General features: G+C 41.0%; 1 protein-coding gene and 1 long non-coding RNA gene across 4 annotated transcripts in view; both read right to left on the reverse strand.

Annotated features, from left to right (window-relative positions):
* Positions 1–2,874: 2,874 nt before the first annotated feature.
* Positions 2,875–18,090, reverse strand: part of LOC306974624 — a 106,919-nt gene continuing 91,703 nt past the window's right edge. Inside the window, exons 2-3 of the long non-coding RNA XR_013793653.1 lie at positions 3,810–4,609; positions 2,875–2,889 (exon numbers count right to left, since the gene is read on the reverse strand). This is a non-coding gene — a long non-coding RNA (uncharacterized lncRNA). The remainder of the gene's footprint in view (positions 2,890–3,809; positions 4,610–18,090) is intronic.
* Positions 4,743–18,090, reverse strand: part of wasf1 (WASP family member 1) — a 51,076-nt gene continuing 37,728 nt past the window's right edge. The window contains exons 6-10 of one of the 3 annotated variants that reach the window (XM_079571959.1): positions 11,948–12,004; positions 11,251–11,414; positions 7,588–7,764; positions 6,223–6,722; positions 4,743–5,924 (exon numbers count right to left, since the gene is read on the reverse strand). In XM_079571959.1, coding sequence (XP_079428085.1) covers positions 5,767–5,924; positions 6,223–6,722; positions 7,588–7,764; positions 11,251–11,414; positions 11,948–12,004 — 1,056 coding nt within the window. In that variant the 3' untranslated portion in view covers positions 4,743–5,766. The remainder of the gene's footprint in view (positions 5,925–6,222; positions 6,723–7,587; positions 7,765–11,250; positions 11,415–11,947; positions 12,005–18,090) is intronic. The other 2 variants (XM_079571961.1, XM_079571960.1) reach the window with 2 other exon arrangements.

Here is an 18,090-nt window from a genome sequence, read left to right on the forward strand (position 1 = left end):
TCGTTTTTACTCATGTAAAAGTACAGATACTTCATATAATATTACTCAAGTAGAAAGAAAAAAGTACCATATTTTAAAACTACTCAAAGTGCAATAACTACAATTACTTCCAAAAGTAGCTGAGTACTACTCGCCTCTGCTGGCCAACATCATGTGAGCAACCGGCCAATCTGAAGTAGATGGACAGTGACTTTTGAGAATCTTTGCTGCTATGATTAAATATAGTGTACAGATTATCGTGTACCCTGATTGGTTACAATAAAGTATTTTATTACATTGAAGATTTTAGCAATGCATCAACAAATCAGCAATTACTTGATGTGCCTGTATATCCAAATTAGAGGGGTTAGGGTTATTATTGATAATAATAATATTAAAACATGAATAGGTGGATCCTCCAGCCAGGTGATTCTGACCATCAGCCTGGCTCCACATCTGGAGATGGCCCCCGGCGCTGCACTGCGGCTGCCCACTGCTCCTTACAGGTCGTTCCAGCGGCGTCGGAAGGATGGGTCAAATGCAGAGGACAAATTCCGTTGAACCGTTGTTGTATAACCACAAATGAAGCACCTTAACAAATGTAAAAAAATAGTTGCGCGTTTTTAGCTGCTTAAGAGCAACAAATCTTGTGCTGTGGTTTACCTGATCTGACAAATCCAAATAGGGCTTATTCAAAATCATTCAATTTAATTTAATTGTTGAAATTCACACGCAACACAGTAAGATATTGGTTAAAGTTGGTTGCGCCACAAAATGAAATAATAAATCCAAAGATTTATTTTGGTAGGAAATCATTTTGTCCAAGGGGGGGTGGCATTGCCCAACACTTATCTCTCGCTCTGTGGTGCACGTTTGACAAAGTAGAGCAGGTTCCCATGGAAAGATTCAAACTGGCTAAAATCAGCCCTTGGACGGCTGAGAAGATCCTGTTATAGTCTTCCATCTGAAATAGGCTTTTACGGAATACAATAATGATTGATCAGCAGGATCGCACACAAAGTTTTCCTTGAAATTTGACTAGAAAAGGAGGTATTTAGTCTTTTTCCCAACGTTTGTGCCTGGAGAGCAGGGCCAGGAGACCAGGAGCTCCAGGCTGACAGAGGAGAGAGCATTTCTTTTTGCACTTTTCTGAATATTCTGCAACATACTGATAATTATTATTTTGACTTCAAGCTGAATAGGTTTCATTTCTGTTGGAAGACACATTTACTAATATAGCCCAGTCAAAATAATACAATTTAGGCCATTGGTGCATCCTCACCAGCCTGGGCTAAAATAATAAGCCAAAAAGAAAACAATCTGGTTATTGTGGCCAACATAGCTGCATCATACAATCAATATTACTGAATTAGTAGGAAAACTGCTCTTTTCATGAGACACATTGTCACATTAGACATTAAGGTCATAACAAAACAGTATGTTGGTGTGCAATGGAAGCACGTGTCTGGGTGCCCCAGAGATGAAAAGGTTGGGAAACACCTATTTTCCGTATCAGATTTATCACATTCAAACTGACAGAGCACTTGTTAAAAGTGCGTGAGTGCTCCCCTCACACACACATTGATTAAAACATTTAATATAACTTAATATAACTTATAAATTATTGGGTTAGTTTTCATACTTGGTCCATTTTAGAGAGGCTGGATATTTTTCTTGGACCTGGCAACACTGCTCCCGTCGGAAAGTCTCCTCCCCACCATAGTTTCATTCAAATCTGCGGGAAACACTGCTGCATTCAGTGCAATATATTTTGGTGTATCTACCATTTGTTGGGCCTTCACTTCACTTTGACCCAGTATGGACTAGATTACAATATATATTTGATATACAGGAAACAAACAAGACCAAAAAAGGCAATAACTAGAACAAAATGTGATATGAACGGATCATGTGGTACTCATTTTTTTTCTCAAGGTTGGCAGGTGTGTGACACTGTTGTCTATGGAGCAGGAAAGGTCATGTAAATGTATGTCTTTAAATTCTGTGGGAAAGGACACGAGTTCATGTACCTACAATAAACTGTTGTTTGTTTTTGCCCCAGATCACTTCCAGTAAGTAAAATCATCCGCATTCTGCACCTCAGGGATCCAGAACACGGTCAGAACACTGCGCTGGGACCCGCCAACCATGAAAACCAGTCGCACACAGTCCTGTGTTTCAGCCAAAAGTTCTTTGTTCTTTGTTTACGTTCTTTGTTTTTGTTGTTGATTTTTTGTCAACTAATTGAAGTTAATAGTTTGTCATGTGCATTCGTGAACGTGTACGTTTGTATAATCATGTCTTTTTAGCTGAGTTGAGGACAGTCATTTTGAATTGCTTTGACTCAAAGGGACTATACAGAGTTTAAAAATGTTAAAATTAATTACATAAAGGTGTGTATTTGGGTCCGTCATGCGTTTAATATAGAACCTGCAGTTACACGCAAGACCTGAGGTGGCAGTAGTGAGCATAAAAATGACCAACTTGCCTCTAGTCTGTGTGTTTTTCATAAACATTTTGATTTATTTAAGTAACTAGCTTGCTTGGTGTTGTGGATGTTTTGCCTCTCACCGAAGAAGCTCCGACTAATGGTCTTCATTTGACAGCGGGACGAATAGCTGCTGACAAAGCTTCATGAGTCGAAACGTCCGCAACACAAGTCTAGATGAACATTTGTCTGCAATGGAAAACTCCTGTATGACTAAGACCTGTTGTAGCTGAAAGAAAATCACACTCTGAGTGTAGCTTTAATAAAGCCACTTGATTGTATAAGAGCTACACAATATATATAGCCCTTGCAAAATTAGGTGACTCAATATTCCTATCACAAGGAGCTACAGTTTATTCTTCCATCTGTCTGAGATTTACACTCACATTTTGCTCACAGCCTAAAACAAAAAGGCATAGTAACTTAAAAATGTGCAGTTGTGATTTTCCTAATTTTGGTCCATTGCCCTGATTTGGTATATAGATACAATTTGATGAAAACTCATCCCCCCAGAACAGCTGGAGGAGGTGTGTGTGGATCGGGAAGTTTGGGCATCTCTGCTGAGACTGCTGCCCCCGCGACCCGGCCCTGCATAAAGCGGAAGAAAATGGATGGATGGCAAACTCATATTGCATAAAAAACAAAATTATATCACAATGTTTAAAGGGGCTAGATGCAACTTAGCCATTTTATACTCACTACTGCCACCTCTGGTCATACATGTAACTGCACCTTCTGTATTAAGCCCGTGTATGACGGCAATTCGGACCCGCAGTAACACCTTTTTGAGTGACAGTGCAGGATTTTAAAGGCAGTTGTGGTGAACAGGTCTGGGCTCATTCTACACTTTAGGACATTGTTGGAACATGTAGGGGGAGGAAAATACATAATTGTAACATTTTTAAACTGTAGTCCCTTTAAGGCTTTAAAGGAGCTATCCTTGATTTTTTAATTTTCTGTTATTGGAATAACATTTGTTTTGTTCTTTAGTATACGGTAAAAGCAGACATTTATCCAAAAAATGCTGGTTTTAAAGCTTTTTAAACAGTCATAAAATGTCAGGCTAGTAGGCATATTTTACAGTGAAGTGACAGTTTTCCCCCTGAAAGTTGTGAAACCTGGTTTAAACTCAGACTCTGTGACAGATTTTTGATGTTGTAAATGCATAAGGAACGTTTGAGATGAGTTTGGACCAGAAAATAGCAATTTGAAATTTGAGTGACCCTGTTTCTTTGCACAATCAGGTATAGCTCCTTTAAGGCCAAAATCTTAAATCACTCAAATTTCATAAGATTTCTCATATTTTGGAGCCCTAAATCGCATTAGAGAAAATCAATGAAACAGGTAGACCGGGAGAGTTGAGAAGACTGGACATTAGTTTTTTTTTAATTCAAGCAAACTGTTACAGTCAACAGTTACATAAGTTACAGGGAATACAGTATTGAACTATTTTGTCTTTTTTGTTTAAACAATGGTTTCCGTCCTATACCAATTTTTCTCCCTCCCCCCCTGAACATAGAAACAGTAAGTCCATACAAGCGCAGGCAAGTAAGTAGTAACAGCACAATTACATTCGTCAACTCAACAATACGGACAATAAGGCAAGTAGAAGAAAGAACGAACAAGGTATGGCAGACATTTTTCTTTTGAAATGAGCCAGAACAAGGCAGGTTTATGTATCCGTTTCTTTTCACAGCCTTAAGGCAGTTTCACGCTGAAAGAACAGTTTATTTTTAGCCCAAACATGTGAAGTTTGGCGTGAGCGGGGGATATGAACGCACTAAAGGGGATCTGGGGAGGAGCTGCCTTTGGTACAGTTATCTTGTCATGGTCAGATTAGTTATGGACAAATTCAAGTCATCCGTTATCTCTGTATCAGACGCTAGTAGGCGGGAAATCAGATCCAGTATCTACAGCATCTTATCACTTCAGCGCTTCCTTCTGTAATAATGGCATTGAAGGATAAGGGCTCGGTAGACTAGAAAAAAAACAAGGCTCAGGATTAGTTTAATGAGAAGATTAGCGTCCCAGAAACCACCATCCCACGCAGACAAATGGACAATCTCTCTGCACATTACACCCGCAAATCTGAATAAGTCGGTAAACACTGTGAAAAGAAAAAGTTATTAAAATACAGGATGACTTGCTGAAATGCATCAACCTACATTTTATGATAATAGAAAGTGGAAAATCAAATATTCCCCAACATTCTAGAAATGGGTCATATCAAAATTAGAAGCACTTTGCAACGAGGTACATAAAATTGTCTTTTTCAAAACTTTGATTTAACGAGATTAAGATTCAGAAAGCATTTTTCTACTCATCAAGTTACAGTGATGTTACCATTTAATACAGCTTTGAATCTTGCAAAAATGATCATCTGTCATATTTGAATCACCTATTATTTTTTTGTGCATGTTCCAGCTCTTATGGTGTCTGTTTCCATAAAAATCAAGTACGTTTAAAGTGAAAAATTAGACAACTTAAATAACTGCACACTACAAGGCAGTTGATGAATACAAAAAAGAAGAGTGTATAATGTTGTTCATCACTTTTACACTGCGCCTCAACTTATTCAGAATCAGGTTTGTATGTTCCCCATGTGAACTGACCAGGGCGAAGGAATATTATGCACATGTATATGGCCACAGCAACCACAAAAATCTCAATTTTCAACCATACAACAGTAACATACCAACACAAGGACACGATCCTCTGCTTGTTTTCTTAGTGGCAAAGTCTGTCCTGATAACAAGCATGAAAACTCGGCCAGGAATACTCTTGGCTGGCCTTCGGATAAAGTGTTCATAAAGTTTGTGTAAATAACTGGCCCATTTCAACCATCGTCTGTAACTAAAAAAAGGGTAAAAACTTAAAACGGCACTCGTAACGCCATCGCGTGCCACAAGAGGGCAATGTGCTGTGAAAGGAAAGTTGCAACATGCTTTCAATTTTCAATATTTCTTTTAAATAAAGACACACAGACATGAAACCAAAACAAAAGGGCCTTCAAAACTAAATCTTCATGTATTTTATAGCCTCGGATAAAGTCGTGTGGTAGTGCAGAGATTATTTTTTGGACACCAAGGAGACAAAGGGCACAGGGAGTCTCCTAAACACAAACCACATCAAGATGAATGACGATAAAACGCTCCACAGAGGAGAACCAGCCGTCAACAGTGTGTCATTCCTGTCTGTACGTCAATGGACCCCAGACACTTAGGGGTCCTGTCAGGGGCGCCGGACTGTCCACAGTCCAGGACTACTGTCCCATCACGTTCACTACGGCTATCCCATCATCATTCCATCCAGTCCCCTTCATCAAACTCAGACTCATCCTCTGAGTCGGAATACTCCACTGCGATACGTCGAGAGAGAATAGTGGCCACATCATTTCCAACACGCTCGTGCTTAGCCTCCTGCTCTCGCTGCTCTTCCACTTTCCGAAGCTGAATACCTGTAAATAAAAACAAACATTTTCATTTCAGACTGGAGAATGTATTATAATGTGAATTACAACAGTCACATACCAACACAAGGACACAATGTGTATGTTACCAACACAAGGTAACATAACAACTGAATGTCAGGGGAACATTCAGGGGGAGATTTCTTGATGCCTACTATACGTATTACGTATACTATAAGTATCCAGCTTTATCCAACTGGATGCCTGAGAATTCCCGTTTAACTAAACAAGAATTTGGCAGTTTTGTTTTACACCTGTGCACTGGAGGCGAGTGTTGGAATCTCACCTTTTCTGATGGCTTCTAGCAGCACACTGCGTGCGTCGCTGATAGGGGGGAGGTTTGTGGGGTAATGCCTCTTGGGAACAACATCGTGGGTTGCCGCGTGGAGCTGTGGAGATGCCATGGCTCCTGGTACAGGACAGGGGGACGAGGTGCGAGCTCCAGGCTGAGGCAGAGGAGGCGGAGGAGGGGGTGGGGGAAGAACATCTGATTGGCCCAAATGTCCCTGCTGCAGACGGGCTGGGGAGGAGTGGAGCGGCGGTGCGACTGGTGGAGGTGCAGGGTGCAGGACCCCCGGGGCGATCTGAAGAGGTGCAGGTGGAGGCGGGATGGCAGGAGGCTGCTGCAGTGGCAGAGGAGGGATGGGGGGAGGAGTGCCCCGCAGACCAGCAGAGGGCAGGGGAGGAGGTGGAGGGGGCAACGGGGGCGGAGGTGGAGGGGTGTTGTTGAGACCCGCTGTCCGAGCTGGAGACTGAGGTCTGCTGTCTGAGAAACCTGAACCAGAACTGAGACAAAGACACAAAGAGCTATTATTCATTATTTATAATTTATAATTAATCATTATTATTAATGAACAGTTGAGCATATCAACATGAAGGACGAGAGTGGTGCTGATATATTTTTCCTTGTAGCTAATCATGCAAAACTGCAAAAAATCAACATGATCAGGTGAAGACCTTGATGATAAATTAATAAACTCCACTCTAACTGTCCATAATCCAAATATGGGTCACAACATTACATGATTTAAAACTATAGGTCACAGAAAGACTTCTTTATCATCACTTCCTGGAGCTTGCATAGGGTATAGCGCTCGTATAGGTTCTCCACAATGTTGCGGGGCCAGGGAAATAGTTTGAATAGAATAAAACAGGGCCAAACTGCACATAGTGTTTATGATAAGATGAAATGTATGTCTTGATTTGCTTGTTCTTTATTTGTCATAATACATTAAAGGAGGATCGCGAGGCAACACTTCTTGAGAACCACTGAGATAAAGCATGAGTCTTGATCTTATCTTATGGTACACAGCATCCACCAACACCAGCCTGTTACACAAGCCATGACTTCAAAGATAATTATACTGGATCACAAGTCCAATGTCAGAAGGGGGACTTCAAAGAGCGGAGGCAGACAAAGCTGTGATGGAAGGTTTGCAAAAAAAGAGGAGGAGGACGGACCAGAGAGGATTCGGCGAAAGTCAATGAAATACAGTATCTCTCTTTTTCTGGAGCGTTAAGGATTCTCTCAGATCTGCGCATGGCTTTAAACAGAATACTTCAGTTAAGTATCCAGTTACTGTGGAGCAATGGGATTAACCTGAATGTGGGCATTGAAATGTTTGCTCATAGCCACAGTTTGTCATCCCACCTGAGGACAGAGGGGGCCTTGATGTCCCCCATGGAGTGCATGGGAGGTGGGGGCGGGGCATCGTGGGGTCGTGACGTGTACATTCGGTCGCCTCTGTTGAGCAGCTCGTTCATCTGACTGTAGGGCAACGCCGCCAATGAGAATGTCCCGTCCATGTGCTCCATGTACACCTGACCCCTGTGGCACACATTAGACACGCAAAAGGTGAGGTGAAAGGGATTCCAACCAGTGCAGCATCCTTATTTTACATTCTGCTACATCTGGGAATAATTACCTTCCCAGTTCAAATGGAGTCATAGGTTTACTGTGAGTTTGTGGTCCATGTGTCAACTCTAAAACTAACCAACTATACCCAACCTACGTCCTGTGGCCTGCAGTGCATTCAGTAATGTCACTGTCCTCTTTACAACTACATTTTAAAATAGAAACAGGCAGCAGAACGAAAATCAATGTGCTGTATGTTGCCTCACCGTATCGAACAGTAGCTAAAAATTGATGTCAAGTTTATATTACAAATTCAAAAGTAAGCATTTGGCCTTTTCATGTAGGTTTATGAAGAGTTATTAGTTTGTTGATGAAAATGTAAGCAAATGCCTTAAATTAATGTGTTGTATGCCAGCCCAGTATTCATAATAATGCCTTACACTTGTATTGTGCTATACAAGCCTGTAATACCAAGTTTCTCAGAGCGCTACACTGTTGTCATTATTCATTCACGCCAGTGGTGGTAAGCTACTGTTGTAGCCACAGCTACCCAAGAGTAGACTGTAGACGGAAGCAAAGCTACCAGTCTATGCCATCGGCCACTCCAACCACCACCACCGCTCACTCACGACATTCACCCAGTTTTCCTCCCTCCCAAACGGTCTCCTATCCAAGTACTGACCAGGCCCTTCCTGCTTAGCTTCAGAGATCTGACGGGATCAGGCAGAGCAAAGGCGGTATGGCCCTAATAATGATGAAAATAATAACTATTAATTAACTGTGAATAATTGTGGTGAATGCAAATTTCCCAAGTGTGATTAATCTGATAAAAAACAGAAACTAGTTAATTGTCAGTTCCACAAGCTGGTATTCAGAGTATACAGTGCCTCTCGTAAGTATTCATACACCTTGAGCTTTTGCACATTTTGTCATGTTTACAACCCTAAACATAACGATTTTATTTTTATTTTTTACTGAACGTTCCCACACAAGTAACAGACAGCTGTGAAGTGAAAGCAAAATGATACATGATTCTGTTATTTTTCAAAAAATAGAAAAGTGAAAAGTGGGGCTTGCATATGTATTCATACAGCATTTTCTGAGTGCATTAAATTGCCTTTAAAACATTCCTAATGACTCCAGAATGTTCACACCTTGGCCTAACGGTTAAATAGAGGCCACCTGTGTGTAATCTACTCTCAGTATAATTTCAGCTGTTCTTTTAGGCCCTCAGAGCTGTGGTTGGAGTGTATCGGTCACTAAACAGCATCATGAAGGTCAAGGAGCACCAGAGAGGTCAGGGATAAAGTTCTGGAGAAGTTTAAAGCAGCATTGTTGTAGAAAGATTTCCCAAGATTTAAACATCTCCCGGAGCACTGTTCAATCCATCATTCGGAAATGGAAAGAGTATAGCACCACTGCCAACTTACCAAGACACGGCTGTTCACGTAAACTAACAAACTGAACAAGGAGAGCACTGGTCAGAAATACAACCTAGTGCCCCAAGATAACTCTGGAGGAGCTGTGAAGTCCTGCCGCTGAGCTGGGGGAATCTGTATATGGGACAACTATAAGTCGTACTCTACACAAATCTGGCCTTCATGAACGAGTGGAAGAAGAAAGCCATTATTGAAAGGAGGCCATAAGAAATCCCGTTTGAAGTTTGCTAGAAGTCATATGGAGGACACAGCTCCATGTGGAAGAAGGTGCTTTGGTCGGATGAGAGAAAAATGTAACTTTTTGGCCCAAATGCAAAACGTTATGTATGGAGCAAACCTGACACTGCTCATGGTCCTGAGTGCACCATCCCCAGTGTCAAATTTACGGGGGGGAGCATCATGCTGTGGGGCTGCTTTTCCTCAGCGGGGACTGGGGAGACTGTAAGAATAGTTGGGAAGATGGATGGAGCCAAATACAGAGACATTTTGGAGGAAAGCCTGCTGGAGTCAGCAAGAGAACTGAGGCTGGGGCGGAGATTCACCTTCCAGCAGGACAATGACCCGGAGCACAAAGCTAAATCTTCAATGGAATGGTTCAATAAAAACATATTAATGTGTTAGAATGGCCCAGTCAAAGTCCTGACCTAAATCCTATTAAAAATCTGTGGAATAATGTGAAAACTGCTGTTCACAAACGCTCTCGTTCTAATGTGACAGAGCTTGAGTTGTTTTTTAAAGATGAATGGGCTAAAATGTCAGTCTCTACAAATCTTGTAGAGTCAGACTCCAAAAGACTTGTGCTGTTATTACAGCAAAAGGGGGTTCCACAAAGTATTCATTCATGCTGTATAAATACTTATGCAAGCCCCACTTTTCACTTTTCTATTTTTTGAAAAATAATAGAATCATGTATCATTTCGCTTTCACTTCACAGTTGTCTGTTACTTGTGTGTGAACGTTCAGTAAAAAAATCAAAATAAAATCTTTATGTTTAGGGTTTTAAACATGACAAGATGTGCAAAAGTTCAAGGTGTATGAATACTTTCGAGAGGCACTGTATATTACAGAGCATAGGCTAATCTTGCGCCTAATTTCCTGTGTGCTTCTGGACATTTCCTGTCCCAATTTTTGGCGTTTAAGTGTCAAAAGTCTAGTGCCTTTGCGGGGGCTGGGGAGTGCCAGAGTTTGTGAATGGAAGTGTAAGCCAAGGGAGAGTGGGGAGGGAAGGGAGAGGGTTCAGCTTATTCAGCAAAGGCAAAACAAAGCAAAAATAATACCTCTAATTTTGGTAATATTGAGTACTATTCATGTTTAGCAAAGGAAAGACAAAATCACACACACACACAAAGAAAAATGTGGTAAAATCGGAGGTGTCCAATTTGAAATAATATTATTTTTAACATAAAAATACAATTAGGCTGCCATGGTCTGAATAAGATCACGCTGACATGCCCTTGTAAGGCTATAATTTGTATGAAATACATTTTTGATGAATGTTGACTGACATGAAAATGGCTGAACATGAGTGGCACTGGAGACTGGCTGCACAATAAATGTAATCATAAGTGTGGGGGATTCTAATCAGCGCCGCCGCGGCTGCATTTTCTCACCGCAAATGAAGTGTAAATTATAAGAAGCAATTGTTGGTGAAGTGGGACCAATTTATTTTCGGAGTGACTGATTACACCCTGCAAGCTAAAAGATATAGTAGCATTTTTTTAGGCTAAAAGTAGTAACAATTTATACAGCGCTTTCCTTGATTTCCATAGCAACCAAAGTTTCAGCTCTTTTGGGAATTCTGTTTTTTAGGAAGTTCGTTTATTATTTATTTATCCTAGGTGGTAGCATCATACACTGACCCAGGCATATCAAAATCCTCTCACTTACCCATTTGCTATCCCTAATATGCAGAAGAAGATGAAGAATGAAACATAAACAATGGAAATGTGTTTTATGTTGACGCTGTGCAGCCTCACAAACGCACCAGCGCCACACGCATTCAAAATGGGACTTTCCTGACCTGTTGTCGTGGTAACCCGCAGACCCGTTGGGTTCACTGTGCTTGTCGTCCGGGACGTCCTGGGCCAGCTCTGGGCCCAGGGCCAGTTTCTGCCACTCCTTCTTGCGGTCGTGTGGGGCTCGCGGCACCTTGTCTGGCTCGTGCGGCCGGTCTATGGCCTTCAGCTGTGGACATGGGGGGGCGATGAGGGACACACACAAGACGGAGACCAGTCAGGACAAACAAGATGGCGGATGAAGACAAGGAGGGAAAGACAATCAAAAGGTTAGGCACACATGACACTACATTACTGGAGTTATATTACGAGTAATAATACAATATTCTTTAAATATATAAATCAGCCCCCAACATTTTGTAAGGGTGGACTGACTAACTTTGAAAAGTAAATATAAGCGCCTTTTTTTTCTTTTTCATGTTGTAAGCAAAAAAAATTCTAGAAGCGAGAACTTTGGAAAAAAGTGGTGAAAATATAGTAAGGAAAGAAAAGAAAAGTTATACAGACAGGGTAAATTCTCCTCTAAGCCCTTACTAGAGCGGATTATAATATAAAAATGTACGGTAAACAAGAAAGGAGTACAAAAGTGAGATCTAATAAGCCAAATGTACTGTACAAACTACTACACAGTAAAAGGACAGACAGAGCAGAAGCAAAAAATCAAACACACTCTTAAAAAGCCATCTGTGTATTTCCACATACCTGCCCTGGAAGGTCTAAGTACCTATAGACCTGATCATACATGCGGGGATCCTGTAACTACAAAAACAAAAAGCACAAGAGAAGCACTGGGGTGAGGGGAGTAAAAAAAAGGTCAAAAACAGCCACAACAACAGCAGAGTGGGCGTTGACAGCGCGGGGGGTACGCCAACGGGAGAGGGGTGAGAAGGGGGGGGAAATAGCTTTAAAAAACAGGATGACAACAGCTGAGGGGAACGTCACAATACAGGTAGGGCCCAGCGCGCACAAAAACCAGAGGGCCAACACAATCCGGTTTAGAACGAGACAGAAGTGCACAGATCCACCTGGAATGAAAGGCCTACAGTAAAACATGCCGACACAAACACATGCACCACCCCCTAAATGTAAAGCAACACTACACACAACATACAAAAGGCAATACATTATAACGAAGCATCAAGATAATAAGATAAAAAGCATTCTGACAAACCTGATAAATATGAAAACAAGTCTCTAATTTGATTTATTGTAATGTCAGGCAAAAATGGGTTAGTGCAATGATGGCAAAGGATAGTACGGTATGTCGTTTTGTTTTTGTAATGTTCGTACTCTGTCTTTTTTGTTATCCGTCTAGAAACTACAGATGAAAACAAGCCTTATTGCTTTAATTTAAGGGTTGCAGATGTTCATCAATATACTCTGTCCCTGATGAGTACAAATAAATTAAGTAATAATAACATAAAACAGAGCAGCACTTCTTTATGTTCATTGACATAAAGAGAGATATTATGGGTAATATCTCAGGTATTACTGGTACTGATCAGATGAAACTAAACTGTTACAAAGCCAAATAACTCCTCTGTCAACACAAGTACACACAACATGTATCTATTTTTCCACAATAGCGTCAAAAAGTGGTGCCAATACTCTTCCACATGGACGAGTTTGGTGTTGGTTGAACAGATTTCATTCATAGGATTGATGTCGTTTGTGGGCCTAATCCCTAACAAATAATCTTCAACATTTGTGTTTGGATATTTCTTTCCAAAACAGTGACTCACACAGTTGGCCCGTCCCCTTCATTTGATGAGATATTACCATCATGAAAGTCTAGGAAGCGATCGCAGTCATTTCCATAATATTAATACACTGAGGCACTGAGAGGGAAAAAGGCTCGACTGCTGATTCAACACTGCTCTGGCTTCATAGCAAACGCCTGTCCTCCCTTGTATTAACCATGACCTGTTTGGCTCGTCCACGGCTTGGCCTCAGCGGAGGAGCAGGGGAATAATTCGGATGCTAATGCCTATTGATTAAGTTCTGATTCATCACGGCCCATTATCTGCGATGAGGCATTGGTCTGCAGACAGCGCCCGCCGCCGCATGCCTCCTCCGCACACTGCTCTCACGTTCATAAATCTAGGCCCACAAAGTCAATAGCGTCTAGTCCGCACACTGAAGATTCTGACATGACGTCTGTTCAAAAACACAGGCGAAAGGTCAAATTCTTTAGGGCACAAGCTTAAAAATCGGACTCAGTGCAAGGCCGGGACTCACCAATGCACCTAAATGAATGGATAGGGAAGTGCTTACATTAGATCTGCACATACAACTAACAACAAGCAAATTTAGGGCTCATAGTAGTTCTCCATTTCTTTCAAAGTAGCTCTGCCTAGACATTATATTGAGTCAAATAATGATCTAGAAAAACAACTCATTTTTATCAGGTTTAATTCCTGAATGGGCACCAGATGATTGAGTTGTGAACACACACAGTACTGTATACGGACATTTAGGTACATAAAACTAGTATTAAGAGCAAAAATCATGTCTTCCTAATCATAACAGCTGTTCAGAGTGTTGCCACTATACCCCATCCCATAGTTACTCAAATCTGTCAATCTAAAACAAAGCTCTACTCCTGTGTGTTTCTCATAAGCCTCATTTTAACAGACCGAAACTAATGCTAAAAATACAACAACAAATGAATCATAACGAGTCTAACAGAGCAAACAATTAGCGACAGGTTTCAGCAGCGTCTTTTCACGGGCAAAGCAGATCCAAGTGAGTGAGAGACGCCGCATCGGTACACATTTGTTGGGACTTTTATAAATGGAGCTAATTTCAGAAGCCATCGAGTTTACGGGGAGATCTCCATCCCTCATCCCTCCAGCCAACTATCCGACTGCGCGTGCCGCTTCAGAGTTATGGCCCGAGCAGAAGCCATTTTACAGCGTGTCAGCATGAGGTATGTGTGGAACCGGGGCTTGACGTTCCCGGTTTTGCTCAAACGTTCCTACTGAGCCACTTAATGTTTTGTTACAAGCCACAGTTTAATTGCTTGTGAAGTTATGAGTGATAATCTTAAAATAAAAGCTGATGGTTATAAAGGGAACGGTGGCTTTGGTTGTATATGCACAGGGGACAAGTCACACCACAGGATAACACTTTTCTTATCTCATTTATTCAGGTGTTGCACAAAACGTTGATAAAAGTGTGTAAATATCAGTTTCAAGTTTCAATTGACCAGTATTTGGATGTTGGTAAATGCAAATGTGTGTGGGTCTTCAGTGGGATAAACTTGGCAGAGAGTGCTTTTATTGGGTGAAAAAAGCCCAAAGGGGGGGGCCAATGGAGTACCCCTCTGCTGACAACAACAACGACATCTGGACTGCATCCCCTACAGCAGCAGAGTCATGCAATATTTACAAGATTTGATTTTACACAGCACAGTTGCCCAGTTGCGATAAATGTTATTCATAAATAAGTATGAGGTGATGTCAAGTGCAATAGGCTCAAACAATGGGTCCAATTGATGGTGAAATAGATGTTGTTTAAATAGAGCCAAACAAAAATAGCCAAACCTGAATTAAGACAAAATACTATCATTTCTGATTACGCAATTAAGTGTGGGAAAAGGACTGAATCAAGTGTATTCATCTAGTATTACTGACAACATAAGTAGGGTTAGGTATTTTATCTTAGTTAAATGCCAGTAAGTTGTGCAGCCCATAGGCTGGTGGTTAAGGCTGCGCATGTGTCGTGGGTTCGAGTCTCAGCTCTGACAGTTTTCCGTGTGCCTCTCTACTTTTACTCTGAACTGTCCTGTCTAATGGACAATGGCAGTAAGTTTAGACATATGTAAAGATCCCACAGGCTGCAGGTGTTCAGGCAAATATACAATGTTCTTTGTTAAGAAAATAATGTTGTCTCCATTTGATCTTATTTTGTATAAGAACCTGCTTTATAAACTACATGTATAGTTTAGACATTTACAAACATCTCAATTGACTCTGTGCATAACTTCAAATCATAACAACGCCGCCCAAGAAGTGACTTCCTGTTTCGATCCAGCATGTCAAAATAAAAGCACACAGCTCGTCTCATTGATTAGTTCAGCAGGTACTTGCCACATTAAAATAATGTAATTAAATACACACACTTGAAGTGTTTTGTCTGTTAATAGTTAGGCAGAAAGAAAGTTGAACTATTGACCTGCTGAACTAATGAATAAGATGGAGCTTTTATTTTGATGCGCTGGATCGAAACAGGAAGCCATTTCTTGGGCAGCATCGTTATGATTTGAAGTTATGCAGTCAATCGTCAATGCCCCTGTGGGTGTTGTAAATGTACACATAAATTAATCCAAATTTAAAATGAGAAAATCTAATCACAATTTCAAAACCGGAAAAAAAATAGCAACGAAAAAACCCAATATTTTAACAATATGAAAAAAAAAAAAAAAAAAGGGTTTTAAAAAATGTCTAACTCATCAAACAAGCTACCAAAACGATTATTAATAATTGTTATGAAGGCGATGCAATTCCAAGACAAAAATGATAAATATATAAGAGGTAAAACCGCATTCCCTCACACAGAAGTGCAGTTAGTACTGTGCTCCTAAATGCACTCTCGTCTCTCATGCCAACTTGAAATGCAAACTTTCTTGCGTGAGGGCAGTTAAAGGTGAAGTCCAGAGGCTGTTAGTGGGCGGTGAACGGGCTTGCTGGCACTACAGGGGGATGTACGGTCTTACCTCCGGGGGGTAGAGGAAAGGGGCAGGAGGGGGGTCATAGAGAAAGTCCTTGGGACACATGAGATAAGGCAGGTCCAGCTGTACGCAGTTGCCACAAAGTGCAGATTTGACATGAGGAGACAGAGCAAAAGGTGAGAATGACAGGGAAGAGTGATTCACTACCAGAGTAATACTGGTCTTGGCTGGAGCTGCTAATGGCTAACAGGAAGTCACCAGTTTCCATTTTAGTTGGTCAAGGATTGATGAAAGGACAGAATAGGAAGACTAAAACGAACTAGGCACTTAAACCCCCACTTGAAACGAGCACATTCTCTCCAGTTTGTCATTAATCAAATCTAAAAGCTTCTTGGAAAAAAGCGTAAAAAATTAGATAATAACAAGGATGAAAACGACAAAAAACTAAGAAGTGGGAAAAGTTACAAAAATGTGACAAAAACTTGATAGAAAAGCCACAAAAGAGAAACAAAAAAGTGATGAAGAAAGTGGTGAAAATGTGACAACAAAAAAATGACAAAAAAACAAATGGAAAAGTGCCAGAAATGTGACAAAATTGCCACAAAAGAACAAGAACTTTAACATTTGGGTAAAGTCTACCGGGAGAAAATGTGCACGGTTCAGGTGGGGGTTTAAGAGGCTAAGAGATAATTCAGTACAATTCCTAGATTTTTGCAACACAAGGAAATGCAGTCAAGCAACATGTTATGAATTCCCCGTAATTTCCCTGACATGGCTTTGATCTCATTGCAAGACTTAGATACAAATTTTATAAACACATTTGCAACAACATTTTTAGCTTTTAATTTTCAAAAGGCACCTGCAGACCGCTGATTTTTTTGTCCATCACATTCTCAAATCCAAACACTTCAGATATTATCCAAATAAATTAACATCTGTCATACGCAAGTCACGGTCATTGCTGCTACTTGGTGGCAACCTTGAACCGGTCTTGCCCTGAAACATCGGCACAAACAGCATCTGCCTCACGCTGCAGTCAAGGGGAAAGTGATCCGTCGCTGAAACAACATGAGGACACACTTATGGAATTGACTTTATTAGGTGTTTTCACAAGCTATAAGAGTTGGAAAAGGCATGTGTAAAAGTGCCTTCAGTTTATACTGTTGCTTTGTTTTTTGCAGCTGCATTAAAGAAGAACTAAGTAACTTGTTTACCTTAATAAATCCTTTTTGTAGTCCCTGGGGGTCTTTCATCTCCCCTGGTGTCTCTGGCCAGAAAACCACAACTGCAACTTCGCTGCCACTGGGTCGGAGGCCCCAATACACACTAATGGAATCACAAAGAAGCTAACAGGCTAACGGGCAAAGCTAACTGTGGGCTAGAGCCACTTAAACAGTATTTACAGCCATGTTTGAGTGAACAAAATAATCTCCATTGTGTAATTGGATGTACAATATCCCTCTCTCCCTTTGTCTTTTCTGTCAGCGTAGTATTTACTCTCACGGACAATTAATAAGTAAAAAAACACAACATGTTACGACACCTGCAGTGCCGCTTATGGCCTCTAGGGGCATGAGTTACTTAGTACTGCTTTAAAGGCCCTGTCATTTTTCACATTTTCAAACTGTGAAAAAAAGGTAGAAATGTATAACAACTCATCGGATTAAGAAAAAAGCTTGAAAGTATAATATTATACATTCACCGTTAGGACTTTTGTTCAATAACCCTTTACTACAGAAATGTGTCACCGAGCAGCAAAGTATAGCTTTACTTGTTTGAAAACCCTGACTAGCATGTGCGCAGGTTTTGACAAACACGGAGTCGAATCGTTATCCAGTTTTTAACCCGTGCCAGCTCTAATATAAATGTCAATGTATTCCATTAGGAGACAGTGAGAGGTGTAATCAAACAGCAGACAGAGAGAGAGGAGCCTGGGGGGAGTCGCTACTAATTCAGTTTGGTGCCGAGTGAGAATGAGACGCTTCCTTTCCTTATAACTGCGCTGCTCCTCTGTAACATCCACAGCACTTGAATAACACAGTCTCCCGGGTGAGGCCCGCTCTTAACTAGATTAGGACTCAGTGAGTTTCCTTTGCAATTCTTTTTTAAAATGTATCTAACTGCAAGTGCAAAGCGGGAAATGCGAGGCAGAGCTGACAATCGGGAGTGAAGA

The sequence above is a fragment of the Gobius niger genome, assembly GCF_951799975.1.
Source record: "Gobius niger genome assembly, chromosome: 15".
Lineage (NCBI taxonomy): Eukaryota > Metazoa > Chordata > Actinopteri > Gobiiformes > Gobiidae > Gobius > Gobius niger.